The sequence below is a fragment of the Juglans regia genome, chromosome 15 (assembly GCF_001411555.2).
Source record: "Juglans regia cultivar Chandler chromosome 15, Walnut 2.0, whole genome shotgun sequence".
Lineage (NCBI taxonomy): Eukaryota > Viridiplantae > Streptophyta > Magnoliopsida > Fagales > Juglandaceae > Juglans > Juglans regia.
The window spans coordinates 6152180-6179906 of NC_049915.1; the positions used below are offsets into that span (position 1 = coordinate 6152180).

Here is a 27727-nt window from a genome sequence, read left to right on the forward strand (position 1 = left end):
CATATGACCGCGTGAACTGGAATTTCTTGCTACATGTTCTCGCTTCTTTTGGTTTTTCGGAAGAGGTTTGTGGGTTGATCCAGGCATGTATCACGTTGCCGTGGTACGCCATCCTCCTGAATGGAACTATCAAAGGTTTCTTTAAGGGGGAGAAAGGACTTCGACAGGGAGATCCCCTTTCGCCATATTTATTCATTCTGACGGAGGAAGTATTCACGAGGTTGTTAAAAAAGAAAATATGAGCAAGCAACTATTGCAGGTTTCTCCCAAGCTAGAGGGACGCCTCTCATTTCCCACTTGATATATGCAGATGACATAGTGATTTTCACAAATGGAGCAAAGAGATTTATAAAAGCATTGATTAAAGTGCTGAAAGTGTATGAAAACTGGTCTGGGTTGCTAGTGAATAAGGAGAAGTCGGTTATTATTTTTTCCAAGCATATTACATCAACTAGAAGAAGAGAAATCCTAAATCTTACGGGCCTTGGAGAGGGTAGCTTTCCATTTAAATACTTAGGGGTGAATATTGTAAACGCCAAGTTAACTAGTCGACACTCAGAAGAATTAATACACAAGATTCGGGATAAAGTCAGTGGCTGGAAGACAAGACTCCTCTCGGCAGGAGAGAAACTAATTCTCCTAAAGCATGTATTATCAAGCATGCCAATACACCTCATCTCGGTATTACAGGTGCTTAAGTCGGTAATTAACTCCATTAATCGCATTCTGAGTACATTCTTTTGGGGGGAAAGGGATGGTTCACCAAAACAGAAATGGTATGCTTGGAACAAAATTTGTAAGCCGGTTTCCGAAGGGGGTTTAGGACTCCGGGATTTAGAGGAGACACAACAATCATTACATATGAACTTCGCCTGGAATATCCTCACAGAAGACTCTATGGGCTCGTTTCTTTCAGGAAAAATATGTGAGGGGAAATCATAGATCCCTTGTAAGAACACAAATGGAACTCGGTTTTGGAGAATGGTGATGAAGCAAGTGCCCACATTTTGGGACAAGCTCGTTGGAAAGTATGTGGGGGTGGCATAAATTTTTGGTTGGATTCTTGGATGAGTAATGGTCCTTTAGCTAATGGCCAGGAAATAACTGCATCCCCAAGGCTAAAAATAAGTGAGTGGAAAATAGATAATGTATGGGATGTGCAGCTTATAGAACGTTTGGTGGGGGCCGAAAAAATGGAAGAGATACTTGAAACCTTGGGAGATCCTCAAGAGGGGTGTGACTTGCTTATTTGGACCCCATCCAAAGATGGAAAGTTCACTGTTCGAAATGCTTGGGAGTGCCTGCGTGTGAAGTCCCCGGAAACTCCATGGTCGGCGTGGGTTTGGCATGAATTCTTACTAAAGAAAATTTCAATTATGGTATGGAAAGCATGGAATAACAGCCTAAGTGTGGATGACAGATTGAGGAGAATTGGGATTCCAGTGACTTCAAAATGCAACTGCTGTAGTCCAGGAGGATATGAGGATATTAACCATGTACTTTATGCAAGTGAGTTTGCCCAACAAATATGGAGCCTGGAGGAGATGCGCTCAGCACTTGGGATTTCCAAATCGGGAGAATATAACATGGAAGGAAAATATGTTACTATGGTTTTGGCGGGCTTCCCGGTCATCTCAAATGGGAGTAAGCTGGGGTGTACTTCCCTCTATCGTTACATGGAGATTGTGGTTGAGGAGATGTAGGGCTCGTATTGATGAATACAAGGAATCTATAGAAGAAGTGTGTCAAGCAGTCAGACTTTGGTTGGCCAAGTTAGTGAGGGATTCTAACAAGTTCCGAAAGAGAGTACGCGAGGATAAAGAATTGTTGAAGGGGCTGACATTGAAGTCTTCATCGTGAGGCAAAAGCGTGCACAAGTGGTTAGATGGTTAAAACCGCAGCAGGGGAGACTCAAGCTCAGTACTGACGGGAGTAGCAGTCTGGGTGCTTTAGGTGCAGGAGGTCTTCTACGAGATGGCAAAGGTACTCTAATATTTGCTTTCTCCGTAGACTTTGGTGCTAGTAGTAATAATGCGGCTGAATTAAGGGCTATCCTTCAAGGACTTAAGATCTGTCAAGAACAGAGGTTGTACGGGGTGGAGGTAGAAACTAATTCTTTATTGGTGGTCAAGTGGATTTGTGGTGCCAAATGCGGAGTGTGGTATTTGGAAGACTATTGGGATGAAGTTTTGGAAATGTTCAGAGTGGGGGATCACTCGATTCAGCATGTCCTCTGAGAAGGAAACGCCCCAGCCGATTACTTGGCGAAACTCGGTGCGCAAGGAATTAATCAAGTCTGGAACAACCTCTTGCAATTACCTAGGAAACTTTGTGGTCTAATCAGAACGGATAAACTTAACCTCCCCTATTTGCGCTTCCGTTCGTAATAGTTGTGTTCCATGTCATCAAAGTTCTTTCTTAGTAATTGTCGTATTTATTCGGAGTCCTTTTCTTAGTATGGGTCTTGTAAGCAGGTTTTATCCTCCACCTAAAGTGAGGAATCTCTTAATAAAATGGAGGTGCCGTCCTCGTTTAATTTTTTTTTTTTTTTTTAAAGTGTACTTTTGTTACATAATAATTTAATATGCTAAGTCATTTTCTTTACACTAGTCAATTACTTGGAAAACATAATTAATTAATTCTGAGTTTTCAATTTTTTTAGGGAAAATTGAGGTTCTTAAATTACAAAGGTAAAATGCATTAATATACTAAAAATTTTATAATTTAGTTATAAGGAAAATGATTTATACAATCATAGAGATATAAAAGTATTGTGCACTCTTTTTTAAAAAAAATAAGAGAAATATTATGAGACTCGCTTGAAAAGATTAACTTTTTCATAGTAGATCATACTTTTTTCAAAAGGAATGAGACGAGATTTGTACACTGACTATATATCTATCATTAATCTAATTATAAAGAGAAATGATTGTTTTAGTCGTGAGTGTGCAAGCGCTGCGCAATCACTTTGAAAAAAATGAATAAATACAATATCTACATGAAAAAAAATTATTTTTTTAATAATGGATCCTACTCTTTTTCAAAATAACTACACGGCGCTTATGCGCTCCACGACTATAAGTAGTACTCAAGTACTCAATTCTAAATCCAACAATAATTAATAAGATTTAATTAATTTATTTATTTTCCTCCTTTATAAGTAGGTCGGCCTATGAGAGGGGCAATATTATTTGGTTGTTGAAAACTCAAAAGGGAAACCCATATACTGATCCACAACTTGATCCATATGTGCGGTTTTGATAGTGAGTTTAGATAAATTGAATTGAGATAAAAGTTAAATATATTAAATATTATTTTTTAATATTATTATTATTTTGTGATTTGAAAAAGTTAAATTATTTATTATATTTTTTGTGAGAATTTAAAAATATTGTAATGATGAGATGAGATGAAATACTTTCTCTATCAAAATGGAAAGACTAAAGATTTATATATAATAGAAATCGTTTTCATGGTTCACGTACGTCCCCACCGACTTCTCCTATTCTTTAACGTATAAGGTTTCAATTAAGTTGATGATAGAAAACGACATTAATGATATTTTCTTTGGAAGTTAAAGAGCTGACTACAGATAGAATATTCCATATCCAGCACTCATGGATAAAATTAGAAACTGATGCCGGACATAATTTAGAATACATCCAAAAAAAACACTTAATAATTCGAAGAGAGATGTGAAATATGCATGTAGATCTCACGATCGACGTCTATTTTTTATGTACATTAATAGCCAAGTTTGTTTGTTTGTTTGCTTTGTTTTGTTTTGTTTGTTTTGGTCATATGAAAGTTGATCAATTCGTGCAATTATATATATATATACTTATAAAAATATATATATGTATATTAATAATGGTGAAGGTAAGATATAACTATAGATTAAGACTGAAAGTTTAATAAGGAGACTTTTAGTTTTATTTTGAGAAACTTGATGATCACCCTTTGGTTGTGCTAGATTAATATATATAATTACCTGCATACTTATTATAGAATTAATATATATTTCATGTAGAATACAAAATTAATCATTCTATCTGTTAAATAAAAAATATTTAATTCTACAAAATCTTTAAAGAAATTATGTCAAGAAATGTCATTCAAGTGTACTTTTGTTTCATAAAAATTTAATCTGCCAAGTCATTTTGTTTTTTTTACACTAGTCCATTACTTGGAAAACATAATTAATTAATTCTGAGTTTTCAAATTATTTAGTGAAAATTGAGGTTCTTAAATTATAAAGGTAAAATACGTTAATATACTAAAAATTATATAATTTAGCTATAAGGAAAATGATTTATATAATTATTGAATATATACAAGCACTGTACACTCTCTTTAAAAAAAATTAAGAGAAATATAAGACCCACTTAAAAAATATCAACTTTTTCATAATAGACCGTACTCTTTTCAAAAGAAATGAGACGAGATTTGTACACCAACTATGTATCATTAGTATTCTAAGAGTATTGCTACATATCATCTCGTCATCATTTCATGATATGGCATTAGATGAGTGGAGACTATATATTATATTTTACTTGTAAATCTATCATCTAATGTCATATCATGAAATGATAAGAAGATGATCAAAAAATAGATAATGAATAGATTTTTTTCTTATTGTAATTATCAATCCAGTAATAATTAATTGGATTTAACTTTTTTTCCTCCTCTTAGCTTTCAGTAATCTGCATTTAATTTTAGTAGGTACAATGACATGAGGTACTGCAATACTATTTGGTTGTTGTGGAAAAGAGAAACCCATAAGTATTCTGATCAACAACTTGATCGGTAGTACGTACTGATCTTGAAATCGAATGCGACGGTCGCATTGATTATTGGCTCTTGAGTTCCTAAAGATTTATATATAATCGAAATCGTTTTCATGATTCACACCCCCACAAACTGTTGCTATATTTCTTTAACGTCGTATATATAAGCTGGTTTCATGCAAGTTGATGATAGAAAACGACATTTGATATTTTCTTAATTTGGAAGTTAATTAAAGAGCTCATGACTCATGAGTACAGCTAGCTAGCTAGCATATTCAGCGCTCATGGATAAAATTGGAAACACTTTCAATAATTTGAAGAGAGATGTGTAATATACATGTAGACCTTAAAACCGTGTCATGATCTATTTTTATACATATGAGTTCTACTACATATAATTATTTTTACATATTTTTAATTATACATACACTCCAATGATATGATTAGCCAAAACAGTTATTTTATATTAAAAAATGTAACGCACTCAATCACATTAGTGAGGTGCACTAAGAATATATGCAAAAGTGACTGTATATAGATCAATTTTTATTTTTTATATTTAATAGCCAAGTTTTTTTTTTGCTAACGTGGCATCCTTTCCATACAGCAACGAATACATTATTTTGGTCATAATTAGAATATATATATATAAGTACCTTCATAATATTTATTATAGAAATTTGCATGACGTAATGGTAGGTGATCAAAGAACAATCCACTGCTGGTTTGGTAAGCATGCACGTTGACACTATGAAAGTTTGATTGGGAGGCCAGAAACGAGAGGAACAGGGAAGCCAAAACCCTATTAAAAAGTTACATCATCAATATTTGTGATTATCATGACTTTTAACTTTTCCAACGGGAGACCTACCAAGGCGAAGATGCCTCTCTTGGGAAAGAAGTTGTGCAAACCTGCAGCAAAGACATATTTTATGCTTTCCATTATTAATATATATCTTAATGTCAAAAAGAAACTCCTAAAAAAAAAAGTTCGATATATATATAAGAGTAATGTTAGCTAAATATAGTTTTAAAGTGTAAAAATTTCACGCATTCTCAGGCCGTTTGGATATTTAGAATATCTCAGTATATCTGTTAATACTAATAAAATAATTTGAGTTAATATGTTTTATTGGATTTTGAAAAATGAGAGAAAAAAATTGAATAAAAATATTATAAAATTAAAAAATTATTTGAATATAATTTTCTAATGTAATTTTTGTTTGAAAATTTAAAAACTTATTATTATTTTTTGTGTTTTATTTTGGAGTTTGAGAAAGTTCACGTAATGATTAGATAAAAAATTTGAAAATGTGAAATTAGAAAGTGTTTTTTGTTTTGATATTTGAGAAGGAAATATCTGAAAATATGCGAGAATACTTAAGAACAGTTACGTTACCAAATGGACTTTATTAAAAAAAAATAGAATTCACCATTAAAAAATTTTTTTTTTTTTGACGTATTTTTTTAAAGAAGACTTGCACGGTCTCTAGACTGTACAAATCATTTTCATCTCATGTAATATACCTTACGAGAGCCTCTGCATTTGTTTCGCTATTTGTAGGTTCAAAGAGGCCAGTATCCAGATTCACCCTAGAGACCCGTTGTTTCAGCAATTCTTCTCCAACTTTGACAAGATCCTCCAAGTTCTTCGTTGTGGCAACGTCCACAGAAGATATTACCCCACTCAATGTATCATCCTGGATTATTTTGATTCAAATATTAAACATGCCCATATTAATCGAGTGCAAAAAAACATGCCTACTCGTCATGGACTTATGGATTTGAATAAACATGACATACCTGAATCCGCAGATAGCTTTCCTCACAATGAAGGGCTTGGAAAACCTCACAGAGATGGACGTCAACCATATCTGCACTTGCTTGAGAAAATACGTCAATTATTGGGGTGGAACCACCTCTGGTTAACCAGTCTAGTATGCCCCACTTGGCTGCATCACGAGCCTTGTATTTCCCTTCGTCTTTATTTGAGCCAGTTCCTAATGATATGACCAAAAACCGGCCATAGTCCATTGGTTTTATAGGGAAGAAGTTGGGACTTCCACTAAGGATCTCCTTTGTCACTTCACCAAGGGCAAGTAAAGCCTGGAAAAGACACCAATTTAGCAGGTTAACACCAGTACTTTGCATTATATTTTTCACTGGGAAAAAAAAACATGCTAAAATTACTATTATTGGTATCAGGTAGGATCTGAAACAGCTTGAAAGATACCGGATTATTAGCAGCAACCCCACCATCTGTAAGGTTGAATTCTCTGACGTTGCCTTCTGGGTCTTTGGTTTCGAAGTAATAAGGTGGAAGATAAGTTGGTGCAGCTGAGGTTGCAATGCATACATCTGAGAGTAGGGCATCTAAGCTTGGGTTTTTTTTTACCTGGTGAATAAAAGAAGGATACCAAAGTGAATCTTAGTATTCCATCATTTGCAATCACTTCCTCATTGAAAGGATGAAATTCTAATCTTAGTAAACCAAAGTGTGTAATAATCAGTCTTGAAGATTGATTCTATTTGAAGAGAAGATGATATTCAACCACATAGCTAGAGAAGACGGTTGGCTGCAGTCGCTTGAGATCAAATGTTGGGATGACAACATTAGTCAAAGTCTGATGCATTTTTGTACTTCCAAGTTTTTCCCTAACAAGGTTATGCAGATACTTCCCATCGTATTTGGGTCCGGAAAGGGCTTTGAAGATCTTTGCAGTAATTGGAAATAGCGGAAAACTGCAATTTTGGAAAAAGTACATAACTCGTTTTGGTAACTAATATGAACGGAAAAAGTACAGTTTCATCTCAAATGAGTTCTAAATATACTTGTTGTTTTGTGGGAATATTTTAGGGGAATGGTTCAAGTAGAAGTCCTTGATATCCTTAGCAGCAAAGAGAGGTCTGTTCTTTTCATTTGGAGCAGTTAACATGGCAGCTACAAGGCCGCCTGTGCTTGTTCCTGCAATCACATCAAAATAATCTGCGATTCTTGCATCTTCCCCGTCCAGCTTCTTCACCATGCACAAACAATTCAGTGTAAATGATAGAAGATTACATGCATGCTGAAACTTTCTGCTTATACATATATATACAGCGTGCATGCTTGAAAAGTGAATAAAAATGCAATGAAGGATACATTGGCTGGAGGATTCTCAAGGCATGAAACATTATATATATAATTACTATATATACCTAACCTGAAACTCAGATTCTAGGAAATCAAGGATGGTTCCTGGGATAAGCCCTCTTATTCCTCCGCCATCAATGCTGAGAATAGTGATTATATTTCCAAAAGTGGGTGGCAGTAGGGGTACAATTTTTTTTGTTTCCATTAGGGATAAGGAAAATCGAGGGACAGAGAGATAAGGAGGCTGGGGAGGGCCTGGTTTTCGAGACTTGGAAAGAAACTGAATTGTTTCAAGAGGCAGCTGCTTGCTTAAAAGTGGTAAGTTGAGATCCTGATCCATTCTTAGATAGGAATAGGGGTATATATAGTCCTGATTCCTCTGAATTTTCAAGATATATTCAACCGCGTCATTGGATTGGACTAAACCCCAAAAGAAAGTCATTCAATGAATGTGTTTCAACTTTGACCCAACTTTTGCATGCTTCCAGCTTGGATAATGTTAAAAATGGACTAAACTTGAAGCCATAATAAATCAACGGGAGAATTGAAAAGTTCATGAATAGAATATACCCTTTCGCTTTGGCATAGAAATATATATATCTATAAGAAAATTGTTTATTTACGACCAGTTATTTCTAGCGAAATGATTATTTCTAGTTAAAATGAGTTTGTTTTCATCGTAAATAGTCATTTTCGTCAAAAAAAATATTCACAAATACTCTTTTTCTTGTAGTAAATGGTACCATGCATAGGCTTTAATTTGGCCACAGTAAGCTATTGCAGAGAGGAGAATTGTAGTTGGGGCTTGAGAAGAATTGTACCCACAGGTCAAACAGGTGTCTAGTTATGCATTAGGCCGAACACTTGCCCCACAAATTTGATTGTTTACCTTCAAGTTAATCTATATCAAGTAGTGAATTCCACATTAAAATATGAATTCCACATTAAAATATGAACAATATAATCAAAATGTCATTTTTGACACGTCAATTTTGATTCGAGAAAGCCGGCACCTCCAGCAACAACCAAAGGACGGTGATAACATTAAAAAGTAAATTGGTTTGAGGATAACTTGATTCCGATATTTCGCGCAAAAGGAAAAGTGTACTTGTTAGGAATTGAGTATTCAACAAAGGAGTACCAATCAAGTACTATGCCTGCATGAATTCCAACATGGAAGACATTAATTTCAATCTGCTAGCTGCATGCACAAGGAAATGTTAAGAGACTTGATCATTCTATTGGCCTCATGCAAACCAGCAGAACTGTGAGTCATTCTTAACCATTTGATTGGAAAAATAAACAAGTACGTACTGGTGATCAGCGACAGAACTCATGCACCATGATCAGTAGTTCACGTTGGATGTTGAATATGTATGGATCATTTGCACCAATAGTGACCAATTAGCTAGTTTGGTTTGGTTAGATGAGATATTTCTCTAGAGATCGCGAAGCCGCTTTTCAGGTACTTACTCTTGGTCATGGAGGAATATGATCTTAAACTTAGTAGGTATTGGCTAGATCAGTATTAAGCTTTCTTAGTTGAGTTCCCCTAGTAGTGATTTCTCAAATTATATATTATGGCTTTATTAAAGATCAGCTGAAGTGGAAAACATTGAAACATTAATTGGCCACCAATTTTTCCCACCTTGCCCATTGATCTTTGAGTGCACTCGGTCAAATGTAAAAGCCTTCCCTTAGTGGCTGATTCAGATTATTTTGATGGAGTATACCGTATCTGGTGTGAGAAAAATGGAAGGATATTTAAAAAAGCTGGCAACAGGGACACCTCCAATAGGGGGGTAAAATAATGCAGGAACAGCTCAAAGGTTCCTTTCCCTATATATATATATATACACACTAGTTATAATAGAGCAACGTCCAAGTGACGTTTGCCTATTTTATATTTTTAACAAAAGAAAATTGATTAATAAATTATCCAACAAATTTTAACAAATATATCTTTGGATAATGATATGTTAGTGAAGTATAATAATCACATGTTGGATAGATTAGAAAACAAAAGGATTAATTCAAAATACGCCATAGTTTAATACAAATTTTACAGATTGATCATTTTGCTACATTTGTTTAATACAAGTTTAACAAAAAGATTAGTTCAAAATGCTGACTGGTTGGTTTGTGGCAGATCATGCAATGCATGACACCTCTTTATGATCATCGTGTAAATTAAGACATGAAAGATGCTTTTTTTTTTTTTTAAGAGAGAGGACGGTATCCCAATTTTATTAATATACCCTCACTTGTGGCGGAGGAAAACCGTGGTTACAAGCCAGAAGGCTGGGGGTTACACATATTCAAAAAAGACCAAAACCCAGGCCTCAAAAACCTTAGGCATCAAACTAAATTTCAAGATAAAAAGACAATACATAAGACACAAGACAACCAACCTAAACAACCACCTGCAAGAAACAGTCAGCTCAAACAGATAATAGAAAATAAAGAAAAGAGCAACAGAATTAAGAAAGTACCTCACTACGATATACGCAAGTAGGAAAGACCAATTCTATCCATACGCAGGAGGCCTCTTAGCTTGCTAGGCAACGTACCTCGATCCTCAACCCAATCCATATTCAAACGCTCAGCTCCAAGTTTAGCAAGGAAATCAGCAACGGCATTACCTTCACGAAATACATGACTCACTCTATAGTCCAGACATTGAAGACAACCTTACATCTCGTCCCAATAATCCTCAAGATACCAAAGGTCACACTTTCCCTTTTTAATCCAATTAACAAGAATCTGAGAATCTGTCTCTATATCCACCTGGAAAAAGCCACGTTGGCAACATCTTCTGACACCTTCCAGCAAACTTCTCAGCTCAGCAAAATTATTAGAGCCCTGACCTAAGGAAACAGCATAAGCTGCACACGTCTTACCACTGTCATCTAGAATGACACCCCCAGCCCCAGCTGAACCAGGGTTACCCAAACTACTCTCATCCGTATTAAGCTTGACCCTGTCCCTTTAAGGCGGGTTCCATTTTACCACAGAGACTTTCTTAACTCTAGGAGGCAAAGCTAAGATATCCAATCTCTTCAAAATGACAACATCTTGACTAGGAAGTCTCATATAATTCTTATTTAAATGCATGATTCTACAAATCCAACTTTTAATAGCAATCCAAACAGTCTCAATGGTGTCCAAATGACCATCATACCTAGCTTTACAACGTCTCTCCCAAAGCTTCAAAGAAACAATGGAAGGAAGCAAACCAAAAATTGTCTTAACTTGAGAGGACTTACCAGCTCGACGAAACCAAAAATCAATTTGTTTCTGCCAAGTACGAAACTCACTCATATGCACACCTAACTGAACAGCCCCAAACGCCAAAGTTGTCTAGCAAAATCACCAGAACAAAGAACATGATTAAGGTCCTTCATATTACCCAAAACACAACAATTACACTTAGACACCATCGGAATACCCGCCATCTTAATCTTAGCATCCACACTCAGACAATTATTGGAGGCCTTCCACATCATTATAGACATTTTTTTAGGAATATTATTGTGCCAAATCCAATAGGCCCAATTAAGCGGAGGCGCCTATATCCTAATGCAATCCCAAGCACTTTTAGTAGAAAAACTACCATTGTTCTCCTTCATCCAAACTAACACATCCTGCTCCTCCTTCCTTCTAGCCAAAAACTAGTAGACATCATTAGCTTTTTGTTGACCCACAAGCCTTTCCAACAGAGGAATATCCCAACCATTCTCAATACGACAGTCTTTAATTTTAATTATAAGATGATCAATAATCGGATAGTGAATATGGAGAGGCCCACCTTCTTCCCAATTATCATACCAGAAAGAGAGATTACCCTCCCTCACTAGCCATTTAGAATTATGCAAAACATCCGGAATACTATTGACAATGGACTTCCAAACACTAGTACCCTTATTAGGTACTAAAAGGGATAAATGCTTATCCCTAACATACTTACCTTTGAAAAAATCCGCCCACAAAGAATGACCTGACATCAGCCGCCAGGCAAGTTTCATGTGAAGAGCCTTCTGAATATCCCCAAAATCTCTAATGCCTAACCCTCCCTCTTCAATGGGACTACAAATCTTCTTCCAAGCCACCCATTTTCTTTTCCCCTTTCCTTCAAATTCACCCCAAAAGAAAGAACTCAATAGTTTGTTCAACTCCCTGATCACAATCTTAGGGACTTGTAAGACAGCAAGTAGATGAGTGGCCATGCTTTGACGCAACAAAAGAGTACGCCCTCCAACAGAAAGCAGTTTCATCTTCCAACCTGCAATTTTCTTTTTAACTTTGCCAAGCAAATCAGTAAAATCATAGGCCTTCAATCTACCATTAACAATAGGCACACCTAAGTACTTAAAAGGAAAAGAGCCCTCAGAAAAACCAGAGATACGAAGAATAGATCTCTTTCTAGACATCGAAATATGTTTAGAGAAAAAAATAGCACTCCTTTCTTTACTAAGAACTTGACCTGACCAAGATTCATAGGAATTCAAAACCTGCATCAAACCTTTTGTAGACATTTTACTACCATTAGCAAAAATCACAATATCATCAGCATACATAAGGTGAGAAACAAGAGGGGTACCTCTAGCCTGAAAGAACGAATTAATACGACCATTATCAACAGCATGCTTAATAAGGCGAGAAAGAACCTCTTGCAGCACAATAAATAAATAAGGCGATAAAGGATCACCTTGTCTCAACCTCTGCTTACTTTGAAAGAAACATTTGGGAGTACCATTCATCATAATAGAGAACCAGGGCGTAGAGATGCAAGCATTAATTAAATCACAAAATTGAGCAGAAAAACCAAATGCATCCAAAACATGTAACAAGAACTTTCAATCCACTCTATCATAAGCCTTAGACATATCCAGCTTAATTAACACATTACCCCCAACAAATTTTTTATTAATAGAATGGACCATTTCCTGAGTCAAACTAATATTCTCAAAAATGCTACGACCCGAAATAAAAGCCCCCTGCTCCTGAGCAATCATCTTAGAGAGCAAACTAGTCAAGCGAGCCACAATGATCTTAGCACAAATTCTATAGAAAACAGAGTAAAGGCTAATAGGTCTAAATTTATCAAAACCATTAGGCTTATCAACTTTAGGAATCAAAAAAATATATGAAGCAGTGAAAAACCTGGATAAGTAGTGCGAATGGAAGAATTCAAGGATGGCCTCCAAAAGATCCTCCTTAACAAAATCCCAACAAATGCGAAAGAAACCAGACCCAAAACCATCTGGGCCCGGACTGCTATCAATAGGAATGCTGAAGAGAGCATTTTTTATTTCATCAAGAGACGGATCTTTACAGAGCATTGAGTTCTCCTCCTCAGAGATCACAGGAGAAATAAGATGGTTTAGAGTAGGCAAATCACAACTATTATGTTGACCCAAAAAATCCTGAAAATACTCAACAGCAGCTTGGTGAATATTAGCAGGAGAATTTATCCGAGTACCATCAACCAAACACATATCAGTTACCCTATTATGCTTTTTAACATTCAAAAGAGCATGGAAAAATTTTGAATTTTGATCCCCATCCCTCAACCAATTCTTTTTAGCCAAATGAGACAAACGCGTCTCTTCCCGACTCATCCAAGTCGCTAATTCTAACTTGGCCACCATTAAATCATTATCCTCCTCCACATTAAAACAACTTTGCAGACTGGATTCCAGTCTCTCAATACGTTGTTCTAACTCATGGTTAATAGTCGTAGTCTTACCAAAAACACGAAGATTCCAATCACGTAAGACTATCTTAACTCTTTTCAATTTAAACGACAAGTTGTTAATGCCAACTCCTAGCCCTTCATGCTTCCAAACATCTTCCACAAGGCGAAGAAAGTCTTTATAATCAGTCCACATGAATTGAAAACGAAAAGGACTAGGTCCATACCTGAAAGGGTCATCTCCCATTTGAATCATCAAAGGGGAATGATCTGAGGTGGTGCGAGCCAAAACCTGATAAAAAACATTTGGAAAACAGTTAAGAAAATTAGAATCAAGAAAACAGCGATCTAACCTTGCCCAACTTCTCGCCATTCCGCCTTGGCCATTACACCAAGTCATACTTGGGCCTTGATATCTCATATCCAACAATCCACAGTTTTGAGTACATAGGTTAAAGTCAGCCATTGCAGTGAACTGGCGGGGGTGTCCAACTCTTCGCTCTGAATCATCTTTAATAATATTAAAGTCCCCACAAAGAAGCCAAGGAAGAGAAGGACTACTAGTATCCTCCAAATCCTCCCAAAGGGTTTTCCTATCAATGTGATTACACTTTGCATACACAATGGTGAGAATAAAACCATAACCCTTTTCATCAACCTTGACAGCCAAAAGTTGACTAGAGCTTGACAACTTCTGCACTGAAACATCCGAATTCCACAATAACCATATTTTACCTTCATTTTCTTCATTAGTCATGAAGTAATCACAATTAAATTTCCTCAAAAAACCCGGAATGCGATCCTCCAATAAAAAAGGCTCCGCCAGAGCTAATATGTTAGGCTTATACCTTTTAATGATTTTTTTCAATCGCAGCTGAGAAGTCCCAACTCCCCTTAGATTCCAAAATAGAATTGGACTAATCATAAATTGAGTTTGGATGGACGTATCACCGCCCTAGTGGAACACCTTTTCTGAACTGACTTCCAAGCTTTATTTTTCTTACCCTCCGACTCAGAGTTATAATCTTTTTGAGAGTCCTCATGTAGATTGTATTTTTCAACTTCATAATCAGACTGGATTTCTTCCATGTTACTATTCAACGAATTCTCCCGCACTAACCCATCAGCCCCATTAAATGCCAATGCATCGCCTACACCACAGCATCCCACTGATACAACCTGCACCTCCTGCCCCGACAACCTCAGCCCACTCTTATCCTGCACTTCCGTAATAGCTAACCCCACTTGTCCATTAATATCATGGTCCACCAGCCGACCAGCAGACAGAGTTGTCCCCAAAGGAGACAGCACGTCTGACAGCACTTTTTCCTGCATTAGATGTGTCACGGTTTCATGTAACTTCCGCACATCTACATGCGATAAATCATTCCCATGCAGATCACCTTCTAGCAGCAACACGCGATCGTCCAACACTTCATGCGGAAGCACACTTACATTTTCCTGTTGCTGCAAAATTCGCGTCTCAGCTTCATTTCCCTGCAGAAACCGTGTCGCACCTACAGTCCTACCCTGCTGCTGCAGAAGGCTTGTCCCAATATAGATGCGTATATATTGTGATCAGGCAACTCATCACAAATACATATTAGTTTGTACATTAAGTACCTAGAATTAATTTTCTTTTTAATCATGTTACATCCCTAACTATAGAACTATAGAAGAGAGTTCGTGCATCGAGATCTCAATGCGATGCCATTCAATTCCTTTCCTTCAATATTTAATAAATAATGTTCTTTTACGTCGTTTCTTATTAATTCTTTAAATGAAATATTCTTTATGCATTTTAAAATAAAGAATTTTAATTATTTTATTTTAAGATGAGTATGCTTTTTATTTAAATGAGACTTATTAAAATGAGGGAAGGGTATAATTATATGATTTTACAACATTACCCTTAGTTTTACTATTTTATTTATTTTAAGTATAAAGCTCCTTTAATCCTAATCATTGATTTGTTAGGTGAGGGAAATACCTTTCCAAATTGAATCCCCATCATCCATATACCCGTTGGCTTCCAAGGCAAGGAAAAGGAAAATTTTCTCTCAAGTCTTCGAGTCTATCCGTGCGACATTTCTCTTTCTCTCTCCATTTCGGTTCTCCTTCCAATCTTAAGCCCAAGCATTTATTATTTCATCTTCGCAAGAGGAAAATAACAAGCCAAGGATTTTGTGTGCTCTCTAGTTCCCCAAGCCGAATCTACCTTTCCTCTTTTGCTTTTTGTGTTTTGGGAAGAGATCCACCAAAGGTATAAACCCTAACCCTGATTTCCTTTCATTGGATTGTGATTGTGATTGTGATGCAAAACCAAGCCATTGTAGTTGAAAGCTCGTATCTTTTCCAGATTTTACCTCTTTTAATGCATTGTGGAATTTATTTAATTAATGCCTTGTATGCTATGTATTTTCTAGATTTCATATAGTCGTGTATGTCGATGGATCTTCCTTATGGTGACTGCACGCCGACAGCGAAAAAATCGACGAAAAGCTCCTGCTCCTTAAAGAATAATTGGTGTGCAATGTTAAACACGTTAAATAGAAGCGGAAACAAAAGAGAGAGGTAGGGTTGAATAGAAATCGACGAAACCGGCCACCACCAATGCGAACCGACTGGCCGCATCAGGAACCGGCTTGAACCGGCTAGCGTGTGGTGATTATTTGCTCAGACCGAAATTGATCGGTTTGGTCCCGATTTGAACCACTGTCAGACCGCTGAACCGAATAATGGTATATTATGTTTCAATCTTATATATGAAACGACGTAGTTCCACTTAAGTTTAAGTGGAACGGCATCGTTTATGCCTATAGTTGTGTTTTAAACCAAAAGGCGTCGTTTTAACCTTAACATATAAAATAAATAAGTGGAACGACGCCGTTTATTTTAAATCAAACGGCGTCATTTCGATATTATATCGTCTTCAACCTCCGTTCTTCTTCCCCAATCGATTTCCAGTCTCTCTCGTCATCTCTCTCTCTCTCTCTCATCTGCAACTCTCTCTCTCTACTCTCTCAGACCACCATCGCCGCTAGCTCAAACCGAGAAATCGACTGTGAACCGCCAGAGTCGATACGGCTAGTTTTCTCCTCTCCGTCGACCAGTTACAGCCAGTTGTTCCTCCATATTTCCTCTTGTCGGTTGGCGTCGATCTTGTCCAAAAATCGCGCCGAATGTGTCAATTTTCACCCCTAGAGAGAGGGGGTCTGAGTTGAGAGAGAGGAGGAAACAGAAGATGCACAGGAAATTAGCTGCCTACCCTCTGACGCACCTTCACTAAAAAGACCAAAACACCCTCGGTCAGACGAATGCAATATAAGGAACTCAGGGGGTAAAAATGTACACACTCCACTAGAAGGGACATAAGTGGAAGAAGGAAGTGTCAAATAAAAAGACTGTTCATTCCTATTCATTTGCGTATATTGGCTTATATATATATTAGCAGTGGTTTAACGTACAAAGCAAGTTTGCCACATTTGCCTAATTGGAAGAAAAAACAAAATTCTTAAAAGTAATGTGTTTAAACCGTAAATAAAGTGTGATTCCCTACATGCAGCACATAATCTTGAATAATTGAATTAGATGTTAGTTCACAATCATCAAGATTAAAAGAGTATATAAGATTGATTAGTAAATAGCCTAATTATTATGAGATTTAAATTATGTTAAAATTTCTAATTATTTATATGGTTTTACTCTCTAAAAAATATTTAGCAAAATTTCATCATTTATTTAATGATGAAAGATTAGTATTTTATAAATTAAAGTTAATTTTAAATGTATGATATGATATTTATATTTTAATTATCTATTTAAGTTAGTTTATTTTCAATGTTATAACCTCCACCGTTGGATCGAATCTAGAGATTCAAGATGAAGGATTGGCTAACAAAACCAGAAGACTAAAACCATAATGACAAATCAAATAAGAGTGGCTAACAAAGTGCAAATGGAAATAGTAAAACACAAAAAAGAAGGCTAAAATCATAATAACACCTAAGTACCAAGGATATTGATGGAATAAAAATGTGAAATAAGAATTACTATTCATTACTACTGTTAATCATTGTTCATTATTGTTCACTATTGTTCATATCTTATAGACGCTTTTAACTTATGCAAAACAGTAGTTGATGAGAAGTGTTTTTATTTTATAATAGCAATTATATTGATTTAGGCATTGGTTGAGCCATTTGATAGTTAAACATACTACTTTTTTATATTTTGGCTAATTTATTCGAAGTCAATAATACATTGAAATATTGGCCATGCTTCTCTGTACAGTAATAAATTTTAATTTTAATTTTAATTTTTATTAGTATTTTGTTTTTATTTTATCTATTTTTCAAATTTGTATTTAAATTCATCCAATCATATCTATTTTATTTTTTATAATTTTCAGAAAACGGCAACCTATACAATCAAAATACATCAGAAAAATTCAAAATATCAAAATACATCAAATTGCATAAGATCAACGTCATCATCAAATTACATAAAATCAAATTGCAAATTACACAAAACATAAAAAATACATCAACTTACATGAAAACACAAAGCAACAAAGCATCGTTTACTGTAAAATTCTTATGGGGAAAATAATGTTTTTTTAAGTAATATTTTTTTTATGGAGGGAAATTAATGTTTTTTAATTAATTGCCTATTTCTGTTGCTTCATACAAACAAGCCTATTAAATGTAGATAAAAATTATTTTCATTTGCCTTTGCCTATTTCAATATAGGGTAAAAAAAAGTGATATTACCTTGCACTCTCACAATCATTGCCAATTAAGTAATATTATATATAATTTTAAAATGTACAAGTTTCACGTATTTTTTTTTAAAAAAAGTAGAGTTCATCATTAAAATATAATTTTTCACGTAAGTCCCAAATTTACACAATTGTTTCAAAAATAAAATGTGAAAGTTACACATTTTAAAATGAGTAATGCTACATGTAATCGTGAAATGTGTAAATACCGTACAGTCGTTTTAAAAAAGAATAATATCTACTATTCAAAAATTATTATTTTTTAATATAGATTCTGTATTTATTTGTTTTTTTAAATAATTATATAATATTTACACCCTGTAAATATCATTTCGTCTTTAAAATTACAAATATCAATTTATCTAACTAGCTAAGTCGCGCATACATCGCGACCGAATGGGCAGCAACAAAGGCGTTGGGGAATGGATTCATCGTGCAGTCGAGAACTCGAAATGGGTGCATATATTGGATAGAGTATGAGGTAAACTTTGTTGGGTACGTATGTGTGCGTGTCGATGGGACGGCCCATCTAAAGCTTGGCCCACTAAAATCAATAAAACCATATGCATTTTCCTCGTTCCATATAAGATATAAGGAAAATGATAGAACCACAGTTGGTGGCTCTCATTGGAAGTTACTGTTGATTTTATTATGTATTTTTTTATGTATTTTTTTTACAGTTATTTTTATATAGATATTTTTAATAATTTTAAATATTTAAAAAAATAAAAATATAATATTATTAAAGAAGTGTTTTTTTAACAATATTATAAATTTATTTTATTTTTTTAAAATATTTAAAAGTATTAAAAAAATTTCTACAAAAAATAACTATTCAAAAAACACATGCTAGAGCCAGCGGTGGCTCTAGCAGTACTCAAGATATAAAATTGCAATCTCGAACGGACATTTCTTGTTCACAGAAAAGAGCTGTCTCGATTATTAATAATTCTCGGAAGAGTTATTCTACGTAGAAGTCGGCGTGTAAAGTACATCATTATAAGATTTAATTGATAAAAAATTTTATTTTTAAATTTTAATTTTAAAAGATAATGTTAGATACAATTATAAGATATTCAAGTCCGCACACTTCTTTTAAAAAAATTGAGATCTATTATTAAAAAAATTAATTTTTTATATAGATCTTAAATTTATCTATTTTTTTAAAAAGAAATACGTAGAGTCTACACATTAACTTGAAAATAAAATAATTTTTTATTATTTGTCATCCAATCATTATAAACTAAGTAAAAAGATGATGAATAGAAATTCACAAAGGGAATTAAGGGGATGGTGAATAATTTTTTTTTTTCTTTATAAATTTTTATGTTATAATTCGTTATGGGCAATGGCAACCACAGCGGACATTGAAATATTGAATTGCAAAAATGAGGACTTTCTTATAATATCACATTAAAGACGATAGAACAACAATGATATAAATATATATATATATATATAATATTAGTAAATAGCCTAATTATTATGAGATTTAAATTATGTTAAAATTTCTAATTATTTATATAGTTTTACTCTCTTAAAAATATTTAGCAAAATTTCATCATTTATTTAATGATGAAAGATTAATATTTTATAAATTAAAGTTAATTTTAAATGTATGATATGATATTTATATTTTAATTATCTATTTAAGTTAGTTTATTTTCAATATTTTAACCTCAACCGTTGGATTAAATCTAAAGACTCAAGATAAAGGGTTGGCTGACAAAACCAGAAGACTAAAACCGTAATGACAAATCAAATAAGAGTGGCTGACAAAATGCAAATGGAAAAAATAAAACACAAAAAGGCTAAAATCGTAATAACACCTAACTACCAAGGGCATTGATGGAATAAAAATGTTAAACAAGAATCACTATTCATTACTGTTAATCACTGTTTATTACTGCTCATATCTTAGAAGAGATATAATAAATATATATATATATATGTATATATATACACACACACACATACATACTAGTAAAAGATGCCTAAGGCACATATGCCCAATTAATGTTTTCTATGTTTTTAATAAGACACCTCTTTAATTCACAAAATAGTAGATTAAAAAGTTACAAATTTGACTAAAATTTAATCTTTTTCCTTTTAGCCAATCACTCATTAATTGAAATCTACATTAAATTAGCTATCACATACTCTATAACAATAAAATATTATTATTCTTTATTATTAATATTTCTTTAATTAAATTATATAGATCAACATTACTTATATTATAATTTATTGATAAAATTATTGCGTTATCATTTACTTTGGACGATGCAGAATGGATGTTTTGATCTATCATAGGCGAGCTACTGAAAGAAAACAAAGAAATTGAGAAATTTTGTACTTTCCTTCATCTCCTACACTCTCTTACCCAGCAACCAAACAAAAAAAACCTAAAAGAAATACCTTACGTCCTTTGATGAATTTTAGTTGTTCATTGTTTGAGCTACTTTGTTTTTTGGACATTGCTACGTCCACAAAAGAGTTTTACCAAAATTCTTTACTAAAAGTTACAAATCTTTTTTTTTTTTTAATCTTTTCTTTCACTATTTTTTTAAACTACTTAAATATTTTTTAAAAATAAAAAAAAAATCACATATTCATTTAAAAACACTTATTTAATCATCAAGTAAAAAAAATTAATAAAATTTCGGTTAAGGATTTCGATAGACATGTTATGTGGGATAGTGTTTTCCTTCATCAAAATCCAAGATCGGCAACACCATTTCTCTCTCACGCCACCTCTCCTCAACCAACCGCTGCCGCACGTTGACGGTACCACGAGTACGCCATCATCGGCGACTTCCCCACCTCAGGTCCTTCTCTCTCTCCCTTCCCGAAGCCCTCTCTCTCCCTTCCCGAAGTCCTCTCTCTATCTCTCGAATCTTGTTAGATCCTTTTATTGCCGCCATGCACCACCCACTAGGCCCAGCCTCGTCAGCCTCAACGCCACCGATCTCCCCATGCCGACCACTAACGTAAGGTGGTAAATCCTTTCCCTCCCCTTGGATCTCTCTCCCTCTTGGATCTAGACAGATCCGTGTACCCACGCCTAGCCCCACCACCCACAGCCGCTGGCAGCGCCACCACGAGGCACTATGGGCCTCCTCCTTGCCCATCCAACACTGCTCCAGCCCAGCCCAACATCCCTCTCCCATTCTCTATCTCTCAACCTGCGGCCTCCAACCCTCCCCGTGTCGCCACCAACTGTCTTAGACCGCCACGGCCCATGTCCAAGCCCACCTCCCTTAGCTACTGCCTCTGTCCTCTGCACCACCGAGTGAAGAGAAGACCAAAAGAAAAAGAAGATGCAGAGATGGTGTTACACAGAATACGCGGGAAGTAAATGACAAAAACAATAACAAAATCATAATAAAATCGAAACACAAATGGCACAGATGGAAGAAAAGCGTATCACTGTTCATTCATGTTCATGTTTATAGCGGCTTTTAAGTATAAGGAGGATATACACACACATACACAGTGGTCTTTCTATATATAAACATCTTTGACACTTTATACACAAGAATTGATAACAAGACTTTAGAACCTTACCAAGGACCGAAGCGTTCTTCATTATCCATCTATTCCATATAAGTCATGTTTCTTGTTGCAGCTGCAGTCAATACCCTCCACTACAAGAGATTGGACTTTATGTTCCTTAAAGTTTTTTGGAAGCTGTGGCTTTGGTTGCCATGTATTTACTGCCAAGATCTCCTAAAGTACTGATTATCCAAATTTGAGAGTCATGTAATGAAGTAGGAGAGAAATAGACATAAAATAAAGTAGATCCAACAATATTTATTGGTCATTTCAATCTACCATTCTCAATCACATAAAACTATACTCATTGAACTTCTGCATCAAATTCTCTTACTCATTACGACAAACCTTTTCTATTTTGTTTTTTAGTAATAGGGACATGCAATACCCCCAATTTTATTAATACCCTTCACTTTCGGCGAAGGAATACCATGTACAAAGAAAGAACTTGGGTTTACAAAAATCTCAAACCAAGTGATATGAACCCACGGGAATGAATTCCCTTGAACCCACAGTCAATTTGAAAACTCCCCAAGAAAGCCAAAATCAAGTCAACGGATGGAGAACCTAGACCTAATGAGAACTCGTTTCAAGAACCTAAATTATATTAAAATTTAGACTCGTTGAAGAACCCGTCTCAAGAACCCATATTACAAAGGAGGAACGCCACAAAGGTTGTGATTTACTTTTGATAAGTTCAAAAGTTCAATTAAGAACAAGAGGAGATAAACTCAACTCACAATGAATAAATTCATCAAATTTCATAAAATTTCATTAAAATGTGGCTACATAGAGTATTTAAAGAAAAACCTAATGAAACCCTAGCCAAACTAAACCCCCATCTTCCAAAAATGCCCTTGGATGAACAGTGCCGCGGCTACAGTGCCGTGCTACAGTAACCCTAACCCTAGTTCAATAAAATAATAACTTTCCCAACATGCACTTGCATAGGCCCCCTTAAGTGTTTCCTATAATAAACTCAATTATTCTAAACTAATAAAATAAGTTCTTTAAATGAATTAAACAAGTTGAAACCCTTCAAGAGCCCAAAGCGTTTAAGTCTTGTTGTTGCTCTCTTCCATAACTGATCAAATGAATCAAAACTGGATCTTCATCCTTTAAGCCCCATCTTGAATGTTGGGCTCTTACTAAACTCGTTTCAAGTGGATTGCATCAATCCTTGCATTGTCTCCTTGATCTTCTTGGCCCATTTGGAAGTTGCAAATGATCTTTAAGACTAAGCTCATCTTGGTTCTCATCATTCCCCCTCTCCTCAAAAGGATTCAACCTCGAATCTCCACCTGGATCAAAAGGAAAATGGTTAGTAATGTTGAAAATAGTAGAAACAAGATAGTTACCTGGAAGATCGATTAGATATGCATTTTCATTCATTTGTTCAAGAATTTGGAAAAGACCATCCAAGCTACTCCTATCATCAACAGATAAATGTGTTAAATCTAAAGGAGTAAATAGATTAAGTCTATAAACAATTTCAAATTGTGAAAATTTAGTAGTAGCATGAACACTCTAATTCTATGTAAACTCAATCTAAAGTCTTCCTCGAACCAAAATGACCACTCCAATATGCAAACTCAATAAATGACAAATGATACTCCCGGAAACGTCAATGTAACAATTCAATGAATGGCAAATGATACTCCCACAAACGTTCATGAAACAAACATAAATCTTTCCTTACACCAAAATGGCCACTCCAATTATATGCAAACTCAATGAATGGCAAGTAATACTTCCACAAATGTTCATGCAATACGTTAATGAATGACAAATGATGCTTCCACAAACGTTCATGTGATACGTCAATGAATGGCAAATGGTACTCCCACAAACGTTCATGCAACACATCAATGAATGAAAAATGATACTTCCACAAACGTCCATGCAACACGTCATTGAATGGCAAATGATAGTCTCAAAAATGTTCATGCAACACAACAAAAGTCTTCCTTACACCAAGGTCACCCAACAAACCACTATGTCCATCACACACAAGCAACTTACGCATTAAACTAGTAGGTACACAAAATCTATTCTCTCTAAACAAGTACCAATCTAGTTTATAGAACTTACCAAATGTTGCATTCTCACATGTTCCATACACACTAACAGAGTCATCATCATTAGCATGCAGTTCTTTATCATATTCAAGTCTCAACAATTTTGTATCTAAAATGAAGACAAGGACATACCTTCTTGCTAAAACATCAACCACAAAAATTTTCATACTTTGTGTGTATTTGATTATATGAGGAAAAGTCTCAATACAATCCTCCCGCTTAGCATGCATTCTAGTCAACAACTTACCTTGTTCTTTTAAGTGTGTCAATGACTCATGTTTTTCCAAGAAATGTCAGTTAGGAATTGCCGCACCTGGCACAAAATCAATGTAGTGCTCTATCTCCTTAATAGGTGGCAATCCACAAAATACACCACTAGGAAACAAGACCTCATATCCCTACAACAAAGAGACAACAATACTAGGCAAACATACGTCATGTTCGTTAGGATTAAGACTCGCCTTAGCATAAAAATTCACTTTTCTCTTTATTTTTCTCTCACTTTCTTCACACTCTTTTTTCTTTCTACTCTCTTTTTCACAATTACTTTTCAACTCATTCTCTTTTTTGCTTAAGGTCTTAGTCTCACCCTCTTCTTTTCTCTCTCTCATTTTTCTGTCTTTCTCTATTTCGGTCTCACTATTTCTTTTCTTCTCAATCTCACCTTCACTCTTACTTTTCAGCTCAATCTCACTTTCACTCTCACCTTTACTCTTGCTATTCAGCTCATTCTCACTTTCACTCTTTTTTGTTTGCTCAATCTTCTTGTCACTTTTTCTCTTTTGATCACTCTCACTCTCACTCTTTCTTTTTTGATCACTCTCATTTTCACTCTTTCTTTTTTGAGTAACCTCACTTTTCAGCTTCAATTGGTCCCCATGGACCTGTGTTGGAGTTAAAGGAGCAAGTTTGATTCTTTTTCCATCATTTTCAAAACTGTACATATTCCTTAACCTATCGTGGATCACCTTCCTATCATACTGTCATGGCTTCCCCAACAAAATATGACCAGCATGCATAGGCACTACATCACAAAGGACCATATCCTGGTATTTCCCAATTGAAAAAGAAACTAACACTTACTTATTTACCCTAACCTCTCCACAATCACTCAACCACTGCAAGTTGTATGGTCTAGGGTGTTTCAAGGTAGGTAAATTGAATTTCTGCACTAAAGTAGTGCTCGCCAAATTAATACAACTCCTCAAATCAATGATCATACTACATAATTTGTTGTTGATGTGGCATCTAGTATGAAAAATGTTCTCACTCTGCTGCTCTGTATCATTCATCTTAATTTGTGTATTGAGTGCACGCTTGGCAGCAAGAGACTCATCATACTCTTCTTTCTCATACCCATTCTCAACACTAGGCTCATGCCGCCTCCTATCTCTCTCATCTTGAAGATTTCTAATCATTGCTTCTTGATTATCCATACTATCTCTCACTTCACCCAACACCAAGTTCAACCGCTCAAACTGTTGTTGCATGGCTTGCAACACAAATGATGAGTTATCTGCCACACCTTTTGGTGATGAGTCACTTCTATGAGACATCATAATATGCTGCACAAAAAGAATGTTAGTGGAAAACCTCACACACTCCCTTACGTGTTTACACTCGAATAATGGCACTCCACTTGTGTTTCACTCTTAATGGCTTTTTTTCCCGATAATAGTCTCACACCCTCTTGCCTTTTACCTCAATAGTTTTCCCACTCAAGTTCATTAAGAACTAGTTGAACTAAATCAAGACAATACAATCTTGTATTATTTCAACCAGTAATATAGATCAAAGAAACAATGAATGAATAAAATGACCCGAGACTCAAGGAATTTATACGAGGGAAAGAGTAATTATAAAATAAGATACTAACTAGAAAGATGTATTCAGTTCCTATGATGATAAAAGCTCAATCAACAAACACTTTCTTTCTCTTTGTTATAACTATGTAGCAACTTTGAATACGCCACCTTCTCTTTTCTTCTTCTTCTTCTTTCTGTTTTTTTTTTTTTTCGAATTTTCTTTTCTTTTCTTTTCTTTTCCTTTCCTTTCTTTTTGTTTTCTCTAATTCAACCACAAACAGCAATATTCAATTGTGAAATCCAAACAATTGAATTCAAACATATAAGCATGGACAATGAAGTAGAAGAGAATCAATGGAACGACACTCCAAGCAACTGACAAACTTAGAGATGCAGGAAACCCTAGAATTTTAAAGCCCTAGGTGATGCAAATTTCAGCCAAACCCAAAATTATAAGAATTTTGGCAGCCTACTTTTTGTTTCTATTTTTTTTTTGGCAACCCTAGAACAATGAAACCCTATAATTAAATTTCAGGATGCAAAAAAAATAAAAGATAGAATCAGATCTGATTGGAAACCTTGCTCTTAATACCAAATGATATGAACCCGCAGGAATGAATTCCCTTGAACCCACAGTCAATTTGAAAACTCCCCAAGAAAGCCAAAATCAAGTCAACGGATGGAGAACCTAGACCCAATGAGAACTCGTTTCAAGAACCTAGATTATATTAAAATCTAGATCCGTTGAAGAACCCGTCTCAAGAACCCAGATTACAAAGGAGGAACGCCACAAAGGTTGTAGTTTACCTTTGATAAGTTCAAAAGTTCAATTAAGAACAAGAGGAGATAAACTCAACTCACAATGAATAAATTCATCAAGTTTCATAAAACTTCATTAAAATGTGGCTACATAGAGTATTTAAAGAAAAACCTAATGAAACCCTAGCCAAACTAAACCCCCATCTTCCAAAAGTGCCCTTGGATGAACAGTGTCGCGGCTACAGTGTCATGCTACAGTAACTCGGCTACAGTAACCCTAACCCTAGTTCAATAAAATAATAAATTTCCCAACATGCCCTTGCATAGGCCCCCTTAAGTGTTTCCTATAATAAACTCAATTATTCTAAACTAATAAAATAAGTTCTTTAAATGAATTAAACAAGTTGAAACCTTTCAAGAGCCCAAAGCGTTTAAGTCTTGTTGTTGCTCTCTTCCATAGCTGATTAAAGGAATCAAAACTGGATCTTCATCCTTCAAGCCCCATCTTGAATGTTGGGCTCTTGCTAAACTCGTCTCAAGTGGATTGCATCAATCCTTGCATTGTCTCCTTGATCTTCTTGGCCCATTTGGAAGTTGCAAATGATCTTTAAGACTAGGCCCATCTTGGTTCCCATCACCAAGTCCTAAACAAACTAAGGCTGAATCCCTTTCCATATATATGGAATACACTACTCGGAATGAAAAGAACAACTTGAATTATAAATGCAATATATATTGGTAGAACTTTTGCATCTAACTTTCAAGCTAATTAACCGAGTCAACTTTTATTATTTACTATGAAGTATCTTCAAAAAATAAATTACTAATATATGAAAGAGACCATGAAGTAATGAAAAGAACCATTTGAATTATGAATTAACTGCACTATATTCATAGCACTTTAATTTTACATCAAGCTGATTCCAAACTGATCATGATCAAGACAACTTTACTTGGTAGGGTTTCGATCGAGGTGCTTGACCATTGAAGTAGCATCAATGAATAAAACATCAAAGAACTCCTAATTTCATGGAATACACCATTGGAAGAATAAAAAATATAACAGTTAATGCTACTTGTAACGCCGCTAGCTTAATACCCACATAATATCAATAGTGTTTCGTGTGTGTTA

General features: G+C 35.0%; 1 protein-coding gene across 1 annotated transcript; it reads right to left on the reverse strand.

Annotated features, from left to right (window-relative positions):
- Positions 1–5492: 5492 nt before the first annotated feature.
- On the reverse strand, positions 5493–8236 carry LOC108992299 (patatin-like protein 2). Its single transcript, XM_018966828.2, has 7 exons — positions 7994–8236; positions 7623–7807; positions 7343–7532; positions 7024–7185; positions 6594–6896; positions 6318–6490; positions 5493–5702 (listed from the first exon to the last, which is right to left on the reverse strand). The coding sequence occupies exons 1-7, from the start codon at positions 8126–8128 to the stop codon at positions 5612–5614; spliced, it is 1239 nt and encodes a 412-aa protein (XP_018822373.2). The 5' UTR covers positions 8129–8236; the 3' UTR covers positions 5493–5611.
- Between the last annotated feature and the right edge of the window lie 19491 nt (positions 8237–27727).

Bases quoted from the DNA above. Each gene is read 5' to 3' on its own strand.
- LOC108992299 (XM_018966828.2), bottom strand. From the start codon at position 8,128: ATGGAAACAAAAAAAATTGTACCCCTACTGCCACCCACTTTTGGAAAT. The intron at 7,533-7,622 runs GTATATTTAGAA...CCAAAATTGCAG, and splicing joins ATATTCCCACAAAACAACAA to TTTTCCGCTATTTCCAATTA. The intron at 5,703-6,317 runs GTATATTACATG...TCTTTGCTGCAG, and splicing joins AATGCAGAGGCTCTCGTAAG to GTTTGCACAACTTCTTTCCC.